Source organism: Ciconia boyciana, chromosome 2, assembly GCF_034638445.1.
Source record: "Ciconia boyciana chromosome 2, ASM3463844v1, whole genome shotgun sequence".
Taxonomy (NCBI): domain Eukaryota; kingdom Metazoa; phylum Chordata; class Aves; order Ciconiiformes; family Ciconiidae; genus Ciconia; species Ciconia boyciana.
In genome coordinates, this window is record NC_132935.1 from 55,269,126 (window position 1) to 55,285,285 (window position 16,160).

At 41.7% G+C, this 16,160-nt stretch overlaps 1 protein-coding gene across 10 annotated transcripts in view; it reads right to left on the reverse strand.

The window, feature by feature from the left end:
- The window catches only part of EPB41L3 (erythrocyte membrane protein band 4.1 like 3), a 98,210-nt gene that overhangs the window by 59,842 nt on the left and 22,208 nt on the right, over window positions 1–16,160 (reverse strand). For all 10 annotated transcript variants that reach the window (XM_072852704.1, XM_072852701.1, XM_072852694.1 and 7 more), the window contains exons 2-3: window positions 7,187–7,389; window positions 1,690–1,887 (exon numbers count right to left, since the gene is read on the reverse strand). In XM_072852704.1, coding sequence (XP_072708805.1) covers window positions 1,690–1,887; window positions 7,187–7,378 — 390 coding nt within the window. In that variant the 5' untranslated portion in view covers window positions 7,379–7,389. The remainder of the gene's footprint in view (window positions 1–1,689; window positions 1,888–7,186; window positions 7,390–16,160) is intronic.

Below are 16,160 nucleotides of genomic sequence, written 5' to 3' on the forward strand. Positions count from 1 at the left end.
AAGTGAAACTTCCTAAAAGAAAGTATTATTCACAGCATTTTTTGCATAAGTGGAAGTCTAACATAACAAATCTCCCCTTCTGCTCCATCTTATATTCTCATAAAGCCGAGCCTGCTAGACAAGATTTCCATAGAAATCCTATTTGGTAAAATTTGCTTGATTGTATTCCAAAAAGTGACTCACATTTTATAACCAAGTGGCAAAAGCTGAAATGAGTTTGACTCTTTCCATCAAAGCCAGTATTAGTCATTCTTTCAGTTTAATGGTTCGCATGCTATGCTTGACAGACAAAACTGGGACCGCAGGTCAAGAAATGACAATTTAATAGTCACAAAGTATGTGGCCAGATAAGCTATTGCTAGTCTGAAGGAAACGACACAGAACTTGGCCAGTGAAACTAAAAGATACTCGACAGCATGACTGCTAAGTTGCTGTAAGAGTAATAAAATCACAGCTCCTGTTTTAGCATAGAAAAATCTGGCTCAAACTGTAAAGCCACAGTTAAATAAAAATCATAAAGTTCTTCATCACCTGCCACTCTCCAAAGCGCTTAAAACAAGAATGGCTAGAGGATGCATAGGCTGAGTGCAATCTGATTGTAAAGACACCAGGATTTGGCTCCCAGTCAGAGACTGCCTTTCTCCGCCCTCTCTCCTTCTTCATGTTCCTGCAGGTTCCCCTTTCAAGCCTGCAGACTATCCCATCTCTACCTTCATATTCTTCTGTCCTCCCCAGGTGGCTTTTCTTCTCTGCTGCACCCTGTGGTTGCCCGAAGGAGGGCTGGCTTTGCTGAGCCCTCCAACACACATCCTTCCCCTCCCGGCTGCTGCTTGTGGCTTCCTGACCTAAAGCAGGCTCAGAACAGGCTGGTCCACTGTCCAAAGACTACCTCAGTGACATGGCTGGAAAGGCTGAATGGAGAAATGGGTCCACTCTCAGATGCTGAATTTGCTCATGCTCACTATGAGATAATGAATTTGCTCACACTCTTCTTCTCCACGGCCTGCTGGAGTTGAAGGCAAGGCATCCTCTTAGCATGGGTCCGCCCCGCAGGCACAGATCAGTTCCTAAGCGACAGTGCAGCAAAGACCATCCCTCCCAAAAGTAGGCTCCTGGCAAAGTCCCAGCAGAGAAGGCAAATTTCCTTACAGAAAACCACCAGCAACTTTCTGCCAGTAATGTTCAGACACAGTTATGGTTCAGAGACATCGTGGAGAAACACATAAAACCCACCACTCTCACTGCTATTTGCTCCTGACATTTCCCCTGCCTCCCCTGGGTGTCTCTCATACCGCCGCTAATCTCACGATGGTCAGAATTACTATTTGGACAGTGACTCAACGTGAGTCTTGACTCAGCAGAGTACCAAGGAAAAGAGAAGCCCTATGGGATCAAATCCTTCTTTGTTTATGGGCTTTGCTACCCATAATTCATTTTCTGCATTCTGTTGTGGCATGTGCTGACATAAAATTAATCCAAAGTCTCTGGCTGTTCCATAGACTGCTCATAATCCCTCACCCAGCTCAAATCTGTGCAACATCTTCAACCTCCAGAGAAAACAACAGAAGCATCTCTGTGTTTGGCATTGGCGAAATATCAGGCCATTCATATTTTTGCTTAAATTAGGAATCTAATTTCAAATATTTTCCTCCAGACAGGATGAAAAAAAAGAGACAAAATGTAATTTACCTCTACTTCACATGCATATTCTGATCCATCCAGGAGTGTCACTTTGCACTGCATATTTTTCGGTTTCTTGACAATCTTTAGAGGAGACTTGGAAAGTTTGCTAGACGATGATTTTTGAGAGAGCTTGTCGTCCTCTAGCTGCTGGTATTCCAGCTGTTTTGCACTCGCAGCAGCAAACTCCTGTTCTTTGTCTGTGGCCTATAAAGAGAAAGAAAGATAGGTTTTGAAGTGAGATAAACCGATCACGCAATGCAGTACACTGTGCACCCTGCACTGAAGCATTTAAGTGAGCCTGGTGTGGGGCTTGGACAAGAAAGCCCCTGATGCAGGACAGTCATCTTTATTTGAAAGATTTCCCACATTCCCCATATTCCTCCCAGCCCTCCCTTCTCACTCCAAAACGTACAGCATACCCACGAAGGAGGGGCATGCATGAAAATACCTCAGGCTTCCACTTTTTCCATAGGTACAAAATCCCACGTGGACTTGTTGGACCTGTTTTTTTGGTGTGTTAGAAATGATGAATAATCGGTAAATGTTGTGATGAATAGATATTCCTACAGTTTCCTGATATTACTTTTAAGTCCTGTACTTATTAAATTGTATGATGCTTCCATGGTGTCATACGGAATAGGAAAATACCATCAGGTTTGCACTAATTTTGCTGTCAGTAAGAAAACAGTCCCATGAATGAGGGGAAAGACCCACCCATGACACTGTGAATTCACAGGGGGATGCTGACATGCCTGGGAGAGTGAAAGGCTCCCCAGGCGCCCGAGCAAAGGGTTAAACAAACAGGATGGAAGTGAGGGGCCAAACGACTTTTATGTGCAGCTGGCTGGCTAATGGATTATAATTACGGGATGAGAGGCTGAATTTTGCTCTCCACAGATGCCTGATAAGTCCCTCAAGCTGGCGAGAAGTAGGTGCTATTTGAAAGACAAATATACTGCAGGGGAAAGGGGAGAGAAGAGCCAAGCGCAGTTACTTTTGCTTGGGTTTATCCGAGGGTCAGACCATTTGAAGAGTTACCGCGACGCAGCGCAGCCCGTGGTCCTCTCCACGGCCCTAGATGAAAGCCAGAACAGCTCTACAGCATTTCACCCTTCCTAGCAACTGCACTGTGCCGCAGTCATTACCCTTCTCATCAGTTATGCTCCTGATAGTCTCCAAACAAAACCTCAACAGGAGTGCTGTAATACCTAAGCTAAAGCTTACATGAAATAAAAAAAAAAAAAAAAAAAAGAAAAAAAGAAAAAAAAATCTTTCCGTTATCTCACTACAAGGGGAAAAAAAACCCAACTGTTTTGGCTCTGAATGATTTCAGCATAATAAGCACCAAGCATCGCTGGAAATATATTGTAAATTAATCCTCCAAGTCTGTTTCCATTCATTGTATATAATAAACCTTCATGAGAATGGAGCAAATCCATCCAAAAGCTTTAATCTGCTTTGAGACCAGAACAACCTTGCACCATATAACCAGCAACAACAGCGTACCGCTAAATCACAGGGAACTTTCCCCAAGAGATTTCATACAAACAAGCCATAAGCTTCCCCTCTGCCTTTGGGTGAATGGGGGAAAGAGGAATTTGGAATCAGCTCTGCTACCAACAGCGCCAGCTCCCGCCAAAGCCCCAGCAAACTGCAAAGAGGCAACTGCAAAGAGGGGAGGCAAGACCCATGCTCCTCCTTTCCCTGCAAGAGAGGACATAGCAAAGGTCTCCTGGGCTTCCCTGGGTGAGGAGACTAGAAGAAAGTGGGACTAGGAAGACAAAAAAGCAACACAAAAGCTGCTTTCAAAATCTGCCTCATCCCCTGAGCCGTGGATGTTCTTCCCCAGGAGTAGCCCAGTGCCAGCCGGGTCTTCCCCCATCTAGCTCCAGCACTGGAGGACTTTCTCCTTCCAGCACTTGGACACCAGCTCTGTGTCTGGACGTCAAGGTCCTCGCATACCTTGAAGGCTGGCGCGAGATGAAGGCACAGTGTATGTCAGCGGATTAGCGGTTCGCTGAGCATTTAAGGCTCATAGCGGCTGTGACGAAGGGGGAGAGTCCCCCCAGGCTCAGAGCAAAGCCTGAGGACAGCTACCCCTCTACCACAATCGTGGCCAGCTGGCAAGTGGTCCAACCTACTGCACCGAGAGCAAAACAAGACTGAAGATGTCTCCTGCTAGGGCCTCTGTGAAGAGCTGCGCTGCTGCTGATGGGCAGAGGGGCTCTCTGATGATTTACATACATTTTGTTAAAGAAACCTGCCAGGGAAGGTGCACATGCACATGTGTGGGTGCAAAAGTAATTCCAGGGCTGGAAAAAAGTGTACTGTCATACCCAGTGACTCATTAGATGTGAGAGTTAACACCCTGCCCCAACAAAAAACAGCCAACAAAAAAAACAGATGCATGGGATTAATCTTTTTCAAGAAAACAGGAAAGCTGCTTGAGAGAAAAGCCCGCCAACAACAAGGGCATCCAGCAGCCATTTAAATTTTAGAACCATCTTTAGGCTGCAAACAATTTCTGTGAATCCTGATGGATTGGTGATTATTCTCCTTCATGAAGACACGTGGTATCTCAAGACTACAGCAGATATTCGCTTATTTATAAATATTTTTTTAAAAAAATAGTATTGAGGTTATTTTGTTTGTTAAGGTTCCCATCTACATTAAGATCAAGGGAATGTGCCTAGGTTAAAATCACACAAAGGATTTTCTCTCAATTGTCTGGAGAACAAAACATGCCAAGAACTATTAGAGAAGATCCCCCAAACTATGCTGACGTGTTCAGGCACTGAGGTACTTTCAGGCTGTATTAAGCCTCTTCTTCCTAAAGAAACTTGACATCCTGGTATCTTGGGAAAAAAAAAAGTGGCCAGTGAAAAACCCATGTACTCAGTGAATTATTTGGAACTCCGCAAGCATAGTTGCATTTCCTCCTAAATTCTTCCCCAAGATACCACTGTGCTGTATGTCTGCATTATTTTCAGTGTCACGGACTCAATTCAAGTGCAGCACAAGTTGCTTCAGTTGGTTTGTGGTTTTTGAACATAAGCTGTCTCATCTCTATCTGTATTACTGTACCTTACTACGACACAGTATGTTCAACCCCTTCTGAAGCTGGACCCCCCTCTCAAAGCAAGCCCTTGAAGTCACAGGATTCAGCAATAATGATCTTTGACACTCTACAATTTCTCACTGGGGTATGAAGTGATATTACCAAGCTTGCACAATGCATGAATCCTATTGCACAACGCATGAATCCTATCTACTTATGATAGTTGCTCAGAAATGTCAGTGCCCAACCCATGCGATGCCTTCTTGCTCATTTTCAATGAGAGAGGAAGGCAGTAGTACGCAATAGTACGATTGCATTATCATACCTGATAGAAAGGGCTCAGTTCTGTAGCAACTGCTAATCTCAACATGAAGAAGCCTTTCTGTCTTCATTAAAATGTTCTTTTTTTTTATGTGTATAGAATGGCAACAAAAAGTCACCGTCATGGATCAGTAACTTAAATCTTTCTTCCCAAGGTTCTCTCATATGAACGATAGCAAAAAACATCAACTTCCTCACTGCAATTACAGATGGTAAGAGAGAGAATGATACCAATTACTCCTTCAATTCTGGGCTTTTTTAATGACACCATTGCCAATAGCTCTGTCTCTTAGTGCCGTGTTTAAGTGGTTCTTTCCTGTGATACAGAGACTTAAGCCACTACAACATACACTGGGCAGATCACTGCAGCTGGATTTGGTAGTCAGTTTACAACAGGGACTTTCGGATTCAAACTGGTAATCTCAATGGGAAGGTCTCACATACCCCTTTGCTAACCTAGTTCTTCTATCAAGGCTTCTGCAGACACCTGCCCACAGGTGATCTTTGGGAAAGGAAGGGATCACGCAGCACATGAGTGCATCTCAGGTCTCCAGACTCACACCTACGTAAACACAGATAGACAGGTTTGGTGCCTAAGGGTTTTTTTGTTGTTGTTGTGGTGGTTTCTGGGTTTGTTTTGTTTAAGATGAAAAGAAACTTGGGGCAGAAAGATTACTGAAGACGTCTGGAAGAATAAAATTAATAATACTTATGCCTAGGCCTGATAGAATTATATTTTAAATTAATGACCAGTTTTTGCAGTACCTTTCTCTTTTGGAGAAGCAGCCCTGCCTCTTTTCCCCAAACTAACTACATGCAATTTCTGATCTATTTCAGAGACCAAAATTGTCCTAACACATAATCGGTGGATGTGGGAGCAAGAGCAGAGAAGTATTTGGTGGGTGTGGAGTGAGGCTGATCAGGGTTTATCAATGCTAAAAATGGTTATCAATCAAAAAAAATAAGCAGTTCTTCTAATGGTTGCTCTTCAGTAGCAATAAACATCAGAAATCATGTCCTGCTATGTCTACCTCTTGAGATATTAGAAGTCAGACACAAGACACCTCTTTTAATTTGGTCCCAGAAACATCTGTTGTCCCAAGCATTTTGGTAATGCACCCATGAACGAGGAAGACATAAAAATACTTTGTTTGTATTTGAAATTGCTTACACCCCCATTTTTTCCCCACCAACAGCAAGTTTGGGCTGTAGCTCTGTGGACAAAAGCTTAAAACCCAAGACCACAGCCAGCCCCAAACAGCTTCTATGGGAGTACTCACGCTGATTTTAAGTAGTGCCTTACATCTGCTTGCTTCACCAGCACTGTCTCCCAACTAGGTAAAATAACAGAACCTCACTTCAAACCACTTGATTTTTTTAAAGGGTGAAGGAGAAGAGGAGTTAGACTGACTTATTCCACTCTTCAAAGTTGAATGTGATCACATGCGGGTCATAACCTTACGGAGCTAAGGGATGTGATTTGCAGGTACCTCATTAATTGTGTGTCGCTCACCCATGAAGAACAATGCCTGTTAATCTACTGACTGGAAATTATTAATGGGGAAAAAGAAAGCAGCTTCCGCAAATTTAATAAGTGCAACAATGAACCAAATGGAAAAGCATGCGATAGCTCTTCTGAAACTTGTTACGTGAAAAGTTAAAGTAATTATAATACAGTCATTTCAGAACTATGAGAAGGGACCACAGATTCTTCACGGCTCACACATCAGACAAGCAAGCATGAAATCAGTTTTCATCAGGTGTTAAAGAAGAAATGAACTCTGAAAACATTTTCAGCATCTTAAAAATTGGCACTGTTTGCTATCTAATGCAAATGCAAGATCGAAGATGTTTCCTGCTTAGGTAATAAGACTGCCCTTATATTTAAGCACTGAAGGTAGAAAGACCTGACAGGAATTTCAAAACATGCTGCATGAGAACTATTATTTTTTAAATGCAAAAGACCAACCAGTCAAGATCTACAGCATCACACCAAACAGCCTTCCATGTGTATCTGAACACATATTTCTGCTCCTAACACACCAGGCTCATTATTTCCCAGGAGCAATAAGTGGGCACGTAGCTAGTTGCATGCAGTGAGCATGCATGCACGGGCTCCCTTACCTGCTCCTTCTTCACGGGTGTGCTGTGGGCTGCCACAGCCGAGAACTGCTCGAGCGCGTTTTGATGCTCTTCGCTCAGCTGCTGCTGCTGGTCCTGCGGCTGGGTCTCCGCCGCCCCTTGCTGCGCAGGGCTCTCCTGCTGATCCTGCTCTTTATCCTTGGACTCGGAGTCCGATCCCGATTCTGTAGTCATGGTTGGTTATTCTGTAAAACAAGGTGAGCAGACCTACTGAGTACGATCTTGTAGCCGTGAATTTGTAGGCTAGGCTTACAAAATGGAGAAACATCAGGTGCAAAGTTTTAGTCTTAATATACCCGCCCTTTAAAACTAAAGTGGCTATTACTGGCCCAACAAGGATCCCTAGGAAAGCTTCAGCAGTGCAAAAGACCAGGTCGAAATGCATCTGTACTCTGAGGAAGAGCACGTTGCCATAAAATCTTATTCTGCATTACAATATACAGACATTATAGGAATTAGGTTGAAGTTACATAGAGACATACAGTTCTATATAGTTCTGAATTCATAAAAGGAGAGTAATACAGTGAGAAAAGCTCGTGTGATGGAGGGCCCTAAATCCAACACAATTCACTGCAGTTTGGGTTTCTAAACCATGTGGAAATTTTTGAAAACATTAAATCTTTTGTTCTTTACATTTAAGGCAATGGGGCTTGAACTCCTCAACACCTGCACTCCCTTTTGGAAATGGCCTCAAGTACTTTTGATGCTTCCAGGCAACATATACACTAGAAACATCTGAAGTGGGCCCACCATCAGTTCAAATGTACAACTGTCCTTAAGCACAGTTCTGTCCTTCCTGCTTGAATTCACCCAGACTTCTGTCATCTCTTTCTAAGTGCTGGAGCATCCAGAAGAAAAGATAAATACTACCATTAAGTCATTCTAAGTGTTAGATTTAAAATAAAGTAAATATGACTTTCCTTGAATGTGAAAAGGCTGTTTGAACTTAACTTTGTCCAGTACCAAATCAATATGAAAATATTAGCAATATTTATTCAAAATCTGAACTATTTCAATTAAATAGTTTCATTACAAATATGTGGTTGGCACCCAATTCTCAAACTATATAGAAGCAAACCCCAACTTTAAAAAATACTGTGATTTTGTATCAAAATAAGAATTTGAAAAAGCAGACTCTGTGCCCGTTCAGCAAATAAGAGTCTGCTCTTACGTTTGTTACTCGTACGCCCATAGTCCTCATGTCTTATCCTTGAGCATTTTGCTTTTAAGCAACTCAAAAACAAACCAGTCTGCTGCAATCTATTTCTGTTCATCATCAGGCCATGATTTCTTTAACCTGGTAACCATAGCTACTATGTAATTATAAGCAGTTCCACAGAATATACATCTGCTAATTCATCTGCTAGGAAGTCACTATCAACTCTTAACATACACTACAATGTTTACTAGTAGAAACAGGTTTATTAAAGATCACAAAAAAAGTACAGGCCTTTTTCTTCCTTTTTTTAAACTTAACTGTTTAACAAGCTACATTGCTTGACAGAAAATGTTTTAGATGAGGCCAATTACTATCTTCAAGCTCATTTATGAGTTCTGCACTTTCAAGGCTAAGTCCTCCAGTGAATACATGTCTCTGTACAACAAGCAAGTGCCCAGCATTCAGCCTGTGCTCAGTGTTAGCACTGCGTGGGAGGTCGGGGGTGCACGTTCCTACCTCCTGCATGCCAAAACAGCATGAGAGAGAAGCAGAACTAGAAAGCATATACGGCAGATTTATGCTTCAGGCCACATTTTCAAAGTACTAATGTGTGATACACTTGTTTAGGAATACGTCATAAATTTCTACACTCAAACTGGCACAGTTATATCAAAAATACCTTTTAAAATGTATTGTTTAACAAATTGTCTTTAGCATCTACAAAAAGCAATAATTAACTCATGTCTTTTCAAATGTGACAGTCAGAAAGGCATTCATCTAATCAAACTTCAGATGTCCACATCTGAGATGGTCACTTCAAATGCAGAGGAGAAACCCAGACGTTTCAGGGAGCAATTCATCTGACCTATTTTAGATGCCTGCTTTAAGCTGAGATAAATCACATACTAGTGCAACTTCGTCCGACTCGCTACGAAGGAAACCTAAACAAGTTCCTCCGATGTAGATCAAACCAACCCATCCTCCATTTTCAATTCTATTAAGCCACTCTTCTTTGTACGCTTTAAAAATTAAATTGCAGAACAAAGTTAATCTCTCAGAGTTTTGTTTTGCCCATCTGTCAGATCAACATGGAATAAACTATTCTTCATCTGATGCTATTACGGTTGCCTTGCTTTAAAAGCACCCAGCTCTTGACAAACTTCACGAGTTTTTCCCCGCACTCTCAAACCATGTTTTGTACAAGTGTATGAAGACATGAAATGCAAATTAATTAGATAATTATTCAATACAAATCAGACTACGTATTTGATTTTCTTTTCCAGAAACTATGAATTAGAAAGTAACAAAAAACTAACTTACAGCTACAAAAATCATTGATCAAACAACACCAAACAGCATAGATGACCCATACAAAGCGTAATGCATGGAAGTTGTAGTACAAAGTATTTTTTTTCCCCCTCTTGATATGAGTTAGAGTGGTGTAAATAGAAAGCAACTATCATACTTGCTGTTTGGAAGCAATCACTCCAAGTATCTTGAGGCTTTAATCTATATAGGATCAGATTGCCAGTCAATACGAATCAAAAGTCTGTCTTCCTTCAGCTGCCATCCCTGCATCTCTGGAAGCTCATTTTTGCACCATATACAGCTTCTTTCTTAATAAACATTTGTATCCTGGCTGTTCGTGAGCATGGAAACACAGCCATTTAAATTAGCCCCATAAAAACACAACTTCATGCAGCAGGAGATGAAAACAAGTTTTACTTTTCTTGCCAGTTATAATTTTGCATCTCAAGGAACAACAAATGTGGTTCTTAACTTCTTCTGGGCCACTCCCGCATGAAGCAGAGCCTTACAATATTGTGAGTTACTCTCTGGGACTGGTTTTCTCTCCAGTTACAAGAGTCCTTGCTTGCTCTAAGAGTCCTTTGTTAGAAAACTTTTTGTGCGTTATCAACTCTTTTAGCATAAGTGATTCCCTGGATACAATATTCCTGTCATTAGTCAGACAGCAGATGGATTTAATTAACCCAAGGTTACCCATTTCCAAATGTCTTCTTTATTTCCCTACGCATACTAATATGTTTAATAACAAATAGTGAGAACAAAATACTATTGATTTCACACTGTTATCTCACAGACATAAACAGAAGCAAAGCAAACACATTTTGAATCCAATTTCTTACAAACTCCTCCGATGATTATATTGTTAAGATTTAGCTCATTCCATCTAGTGCAGGTTGAAAATACCTAAATTACAAGACAGAAAACAACATTCCTCTCTCAATGCAAACCAATGGTTCCTCAGCAAACAGCTGCTTACCCAAAAGAACTTTGACAGCATTTCATTTTTTATAAATGGCACGACAATCCTCCTAGGAAGCAGTAGTTTCACTTATTGGAAGAAGTAACAGTAACCTTAAGAAAATTAACAACATAAATATTACTCTACTTTTGTTTGTACGCAGCAAACCTGACAGAATAGCTAGCAGTGTCTACGCATTTGTCAAACACATATAACTGGCTGAGAACTTCTTATTCTTATTTTATTAGTTTATTTACTATACCTGGCTATGTACCAAAATCATGACTCCTAATGCGAATTTCAGTACAGGAAGAAAGAAATCACTGCAGTTCCTTAAACTTTTTCTGTTCCCAGCACAACCCTCGTATCAAATTCCCCTTTCCAGCAAACAGAAAACAAACTAATGAAAAGAAACTAAGAGCACTACCTTATACAAATGAGGTAATACTATGCAAGCCAGATGTGCTCTTGGATAGCTAAGTTTTGGCTTACAACCCAATATTCGAAGATTCCAAAAGATTAGCTGAGTCCAAACTTAACACAGATGCTGCTAATACTGGATAGTCTAAGGCTAAAGTCAATTTGGCTACAGAATTCAATCAGAATGAAGATCAAGTCTTTTGATTAAAGGGAAAAAAAGGTGCCAAGAACTAGCTTATTTTAATCTACTACTTAAAATTTAAGTTAAAAATGTATGTACTTTCAGCAGTGTAAAGGTTTAAAATATAAGTGTTTGAGAGTGCTGCAGAAGAATAATTAAGGGAAAATAAACACTAATATACTATGAAGGTATTAAAGCACAACTTAAAAAAACTACATGGCATTTAAAAATAATTTTTATTAGATCAAATCACAGAAAATAAATCTTTTCATGCCCTTACACGATACAAAGTGAAGACATTACATATGGATTGCAAAACCTGCAAACCACTTGCGCAAAGCCTACAGCCTAAAACCTTCCAACACACCTAGCCCTTGTTACCTACAGCTACCAACATATTGCAGCTTGGGAGATTACCATTTCCATTGCCAATTACTTGCTATGGACTTAAAGCACATAATTTCCTTTTCTCCATACGGGAATGAAAATCATGTTGTCCTCTATTTATAATTCTCTGAGCAAGCAAAGCCCAGGCTATGTCACCTGGTCCCCTCCAGCAAGTGACAGTCACCATCTACTGTATATATTCATACATTCAACAAGTTATTTGACTCCTTGCCTCCCATTCTCAGAGCACAGACCTTCTGGGTTGCATCTACTGAGCAACAAAATTCACAGCTAATTGACAACAAAGTCCACAGTTTAATTAACCCAGCAGTCATTAATAAACCTTTATTTATATATAAATACATGTTAGTGAAAATATCTGCTATATTAAGCAAACGGAAATCACATTACAGAAGAAATTGCAAATTAATTCCGAATAAATTGTGATGTAATGACAAAACAAAATTGAACCAAGTATAATTAAATGAACTATACATAGCCACTAACTATTTCCTGTAATGCACAGATTAATGATTTACATTTAAATGCTTCTTTGATCTAATTAATTCTCTTTGTGGAAAGTTCTTCTTTAATTACAATAATTTCTGAAGATTTTTATAAATCATTGCAAAGGTCCAAATTTGAAAGTTATGTAACAAAATAATGATTCCATACTTCAAAAATAATGTTCCACATAACGAGAGACATATTTATCCAATAACGATGAGATGCTGATGAGAAGAGCATATGGAGAACAATATTGCTGCTATAAGCAGTAACAGAAATGTCAATATATGTTTCAAGAAAAGAATACACGCCAGAACGCCGACTTCTAAGCTTGAAATATAAACTGTTTTCATCAGACTGCTTGAAGTCTCAGCTCACTTCGTTCCAGTTGGGTTCCTTATTAGGTAAACGACCATTTTTTGTTGATCCTCTTTAATTTGGGTGAGTTTTGCTCTCACATGCAGGAGGCACCTAAGCCACAAAAGCCTGGTGCGGGGTTCCTGGGAGAGGTGAAAGGCAGGACCTCTGCTGCACTTCGCCAGGAGTTAAGACCGACTCTTTCTTTACGCATCGCCATCCTCCGGCGCCAGCAGCAACTGGAGGCCTTACAGAGGAGGCATCTCCCCAGCATCACGGTTTCTCCAGCAGATGCCGATAAGCCAAAGCGACTGCAGAGCCACAGCCTGAACAGATGTGGGTGGGGAATGACCACAAAAAGGGCAACTGGATGCCCCCCTCAACTGCACACTCCTGTTACCTCTCTCGTGCCAGCACCAGTGTAATTCTGGGGGCAGGCAGCTCAGCTGGGAGGGATGAACCTCCCCAGCATGGGGAGGGGGAAGTAGCATCCCTCCTTCAGGCATCAGTGGGCACCCCGTCTAACACGGCTGTGAGGCTCCAGCCCAGTAAGTGCAACCCTTATACCTTAACTTACAAACACACTGGCTATACTGAGAGTTTAGCACTGCACCTTAAACATACACATACAACAAAGACAGACATTAGAGCCAGCACATGGAAAAAGGCACAAAAAGAAAGTCAAAAAAGTAACAACAAGAGAGACAAGAGGAAAACCAATGGAGAGAGGTGCTAAGCATCAGGATGAGCTGCAATTGTGCCAGCACAGCACGCTGCGGGTTAAATGACTTGACAGATTTGGTGGCACAACCCATGGACCCAAGCACAGGCGCAAGAGAGAGACTTCAGGGAGGACAGGGAGGTGTTAATAAGCAAAAATTAGAAAAGGCTGGTTGGAGGTGTTGTGACACATAGCATGAGTTAAAATATTTGTTTGGCCTTCGAGGAAGGTATATGATACAGGGGTTTTTTTAAAGTTTCTTCATGAAGATGAAAGAAGGAAAAACAGAGGCAACGTCTGAGGAAGGAGTCGTGTAATCTGGAGGAGATGGAGGAGACACCTTAAAACCAACAGACACACCCTTCACAGAATCACAGAATCGTATAGGTTGGAAAAGACCTTTAAGATCATCGAGTCCAACCGTAAACCTAACACTACCAAGTCCACCGCTAAGCCATGTCCCTAAGCACCTCATCCAAATGTCTTTTAAATACGTCCAGGGATGGCGACTCAACCACTTCCCTGGGCAGCCTGTTCCAATGCTTGACCACCCTTTCAGTGAAGTAAAATTTCCTAATATCCAGTCTAAACCTCCCCTGGCACAACTTGAGGACATTTCCTGTTGTCCTATCACTTGTTACCTGGGAGAAGAGACCGACCCCCACCTCTCTACAACCTCCTTTCAGGTAGTTGTAGAGAGCGATAAGGTCTCCCCTCAGCCTCCTTTTCTCCAGGCTAAACAACCCCAGTTCCCTCAGCCGCTCCTCATCAGACTTGTGCTCCAGACCCTTCACCAGCTTCGTTGCCCTTCTCTGGACACGCAGAGGGGACAAAAAGGCAACGGCAGACTTGAATTACCCAGAAGGACCCAAACCTCCCCCGCCCCAGGCACGGGTGCACCTCTCTGGCACACCACGGAATGAAAACGCAGCTGAGTGTTTCTGGAGAGATTATCCTCCACCTAGCAAGGGTGGGGACGGGAAGCATCAGGAGCTTTTAAATGACAGAGGGGGCGGGGGGTAATATATCAAAAAGGGATTGTACACCAAAGCAGAACCAAGGACACGTGACTCAGGGATGAACATAAAAGACCAACATCAACATAAAAGGAGAAATGAAGACTAACATGCAAAGTGAGTTACAATCAGCAAGAGAGACGACAAACAAGAAGAGAGTCTCTAAATACATTAGAAGGCAAACCAGGCCTGTTACTGAACACAGGAAAGGCTGAATTATTCAGTACCTCACTTCACAGCAGCTAGCTGGGACCAGATACTCAGGGCATCTTTCACCTGACGTGCAGGATGTGCAAGCACAGGCTGGATGGAGTAAGGGAAGAACAGCCCAAACACCTGAGTAAGCCAGGTGGTTTCAAGTCAGCAGGAACCACTGGAAACATCCCTACAGTGCTTGGGGAACTACCAGCAACCATCTCTAAACCATTAACCACCGCCTTGCAGATGCCAGAGAGGCCAGGTAAGGTCTAAAAGAAATGAAAAGACCCAACACAGCACCCGATCTTCCAAAGGAAAGTGGGGACGGAAATTACAGTGTACTTTTAATACCGGAGAAGTTACTGGAGCACACTGCTAAAGGATTTCTAATCCTGTAAAAATAATGAGATCAGAGAAAAAAACAAAACAAAAACAAAACACAAACAGTCAACATGCATGTATCAAAAAGTCATGTCAAACTAGTGTAATGTCTCTCTCACTCTCTCTGACAGGGCATCTGTCCCAGCTGATAAAAAGAAAGTGGTACAGACGACAGAGCCTATCTTTAGAAAGGCTTTTAAAACAGCCCCGCATGACTTTTTCATGAGTGAACCACAGAAATAGTTTAAATGATTAAAAGAAAAAAAAAAGGAAAAAAGAAAAAAAAAAAGGTGCACAAGTGATTAAAAAAACCCAAACCCTAGACTACGAATAGTTATCAGTAGCACGATGACAGCCTGTGAGAACTTATCGATTTGAGGAATCACAGCCCTTTGAGCATCAGTGAAGGAAGGGAGAGTGCCCGAACCGTGCTCAGCATCGCACCAGGGAGGCTGGGGCACACTGCTGGCATCCTCACCAGGCTCAAAGGAGAGAAAAGCAGTCCGACAGAAAACCATATATAGGCTGAATCTGACTACATTCTCGTAAGGGTAACAGCAACAGGAGTGGGGACCTCAGAAGTGCAAAGTGATGGGGAAGCTATGGGTTAGGCAGCAGGAATGAAGCAGCATGAGGGTCTGAAGTAATGCATTAAGCAAGATGAATTTCAGTATGGGACATGATGCTGGAGCTTTTCTGCCTTCTGCAACACCAGGGAGAAGTATACAGCATATTGTATTTCAGTTTGGGATTCATCTTTTTTGAAAAATATGCATTAAAGAGTGTCAAGAAGAGAGTAGGAAGAACGATAATAGGTTTAGACAACGTGACCAGTAGAAAAAGGTTTAAGGAGCTGAATTTGTTTACCCTGGGAAAGGGAATAGAGAGAGGGGAGCTGGTAGGAGCCTTGCGATACATACAAGCTTCTTGCAGACAGAAAGTAATCAAGCATTTGCTAACAGTGGAGCAAGAACTTGATCGGCATCAAGTGGGATTTAGAGTAGATGGTATATCAACTATAACGACAGTCAAGAAGAGGTTATCTATAGCTGTGTGGAGTCATCACTGGAGACATACAGATGCAACAACAGCAGCAAAATTCCTGTTTGCAACTTTATAAAGCATAAGCAATTAAAATTTTGTTGATTTTGCTACCCCTTCCACTTCGGTTGGCAACTCTGAATTCACAAAATGCATATATTTGCTTCTGCTTCAGAGCATCTGGATGCATAGGATAACATTTTTATTTCCTGTTTACCTTTCATTTCTATGATTCAGTGAAATTACCTGGGTCTGTTCTGCTCTCTTGATGGGTGGCTTCTCACAGCAATAAACCCCAGAATCACTGCAATTTCTGTTGCCC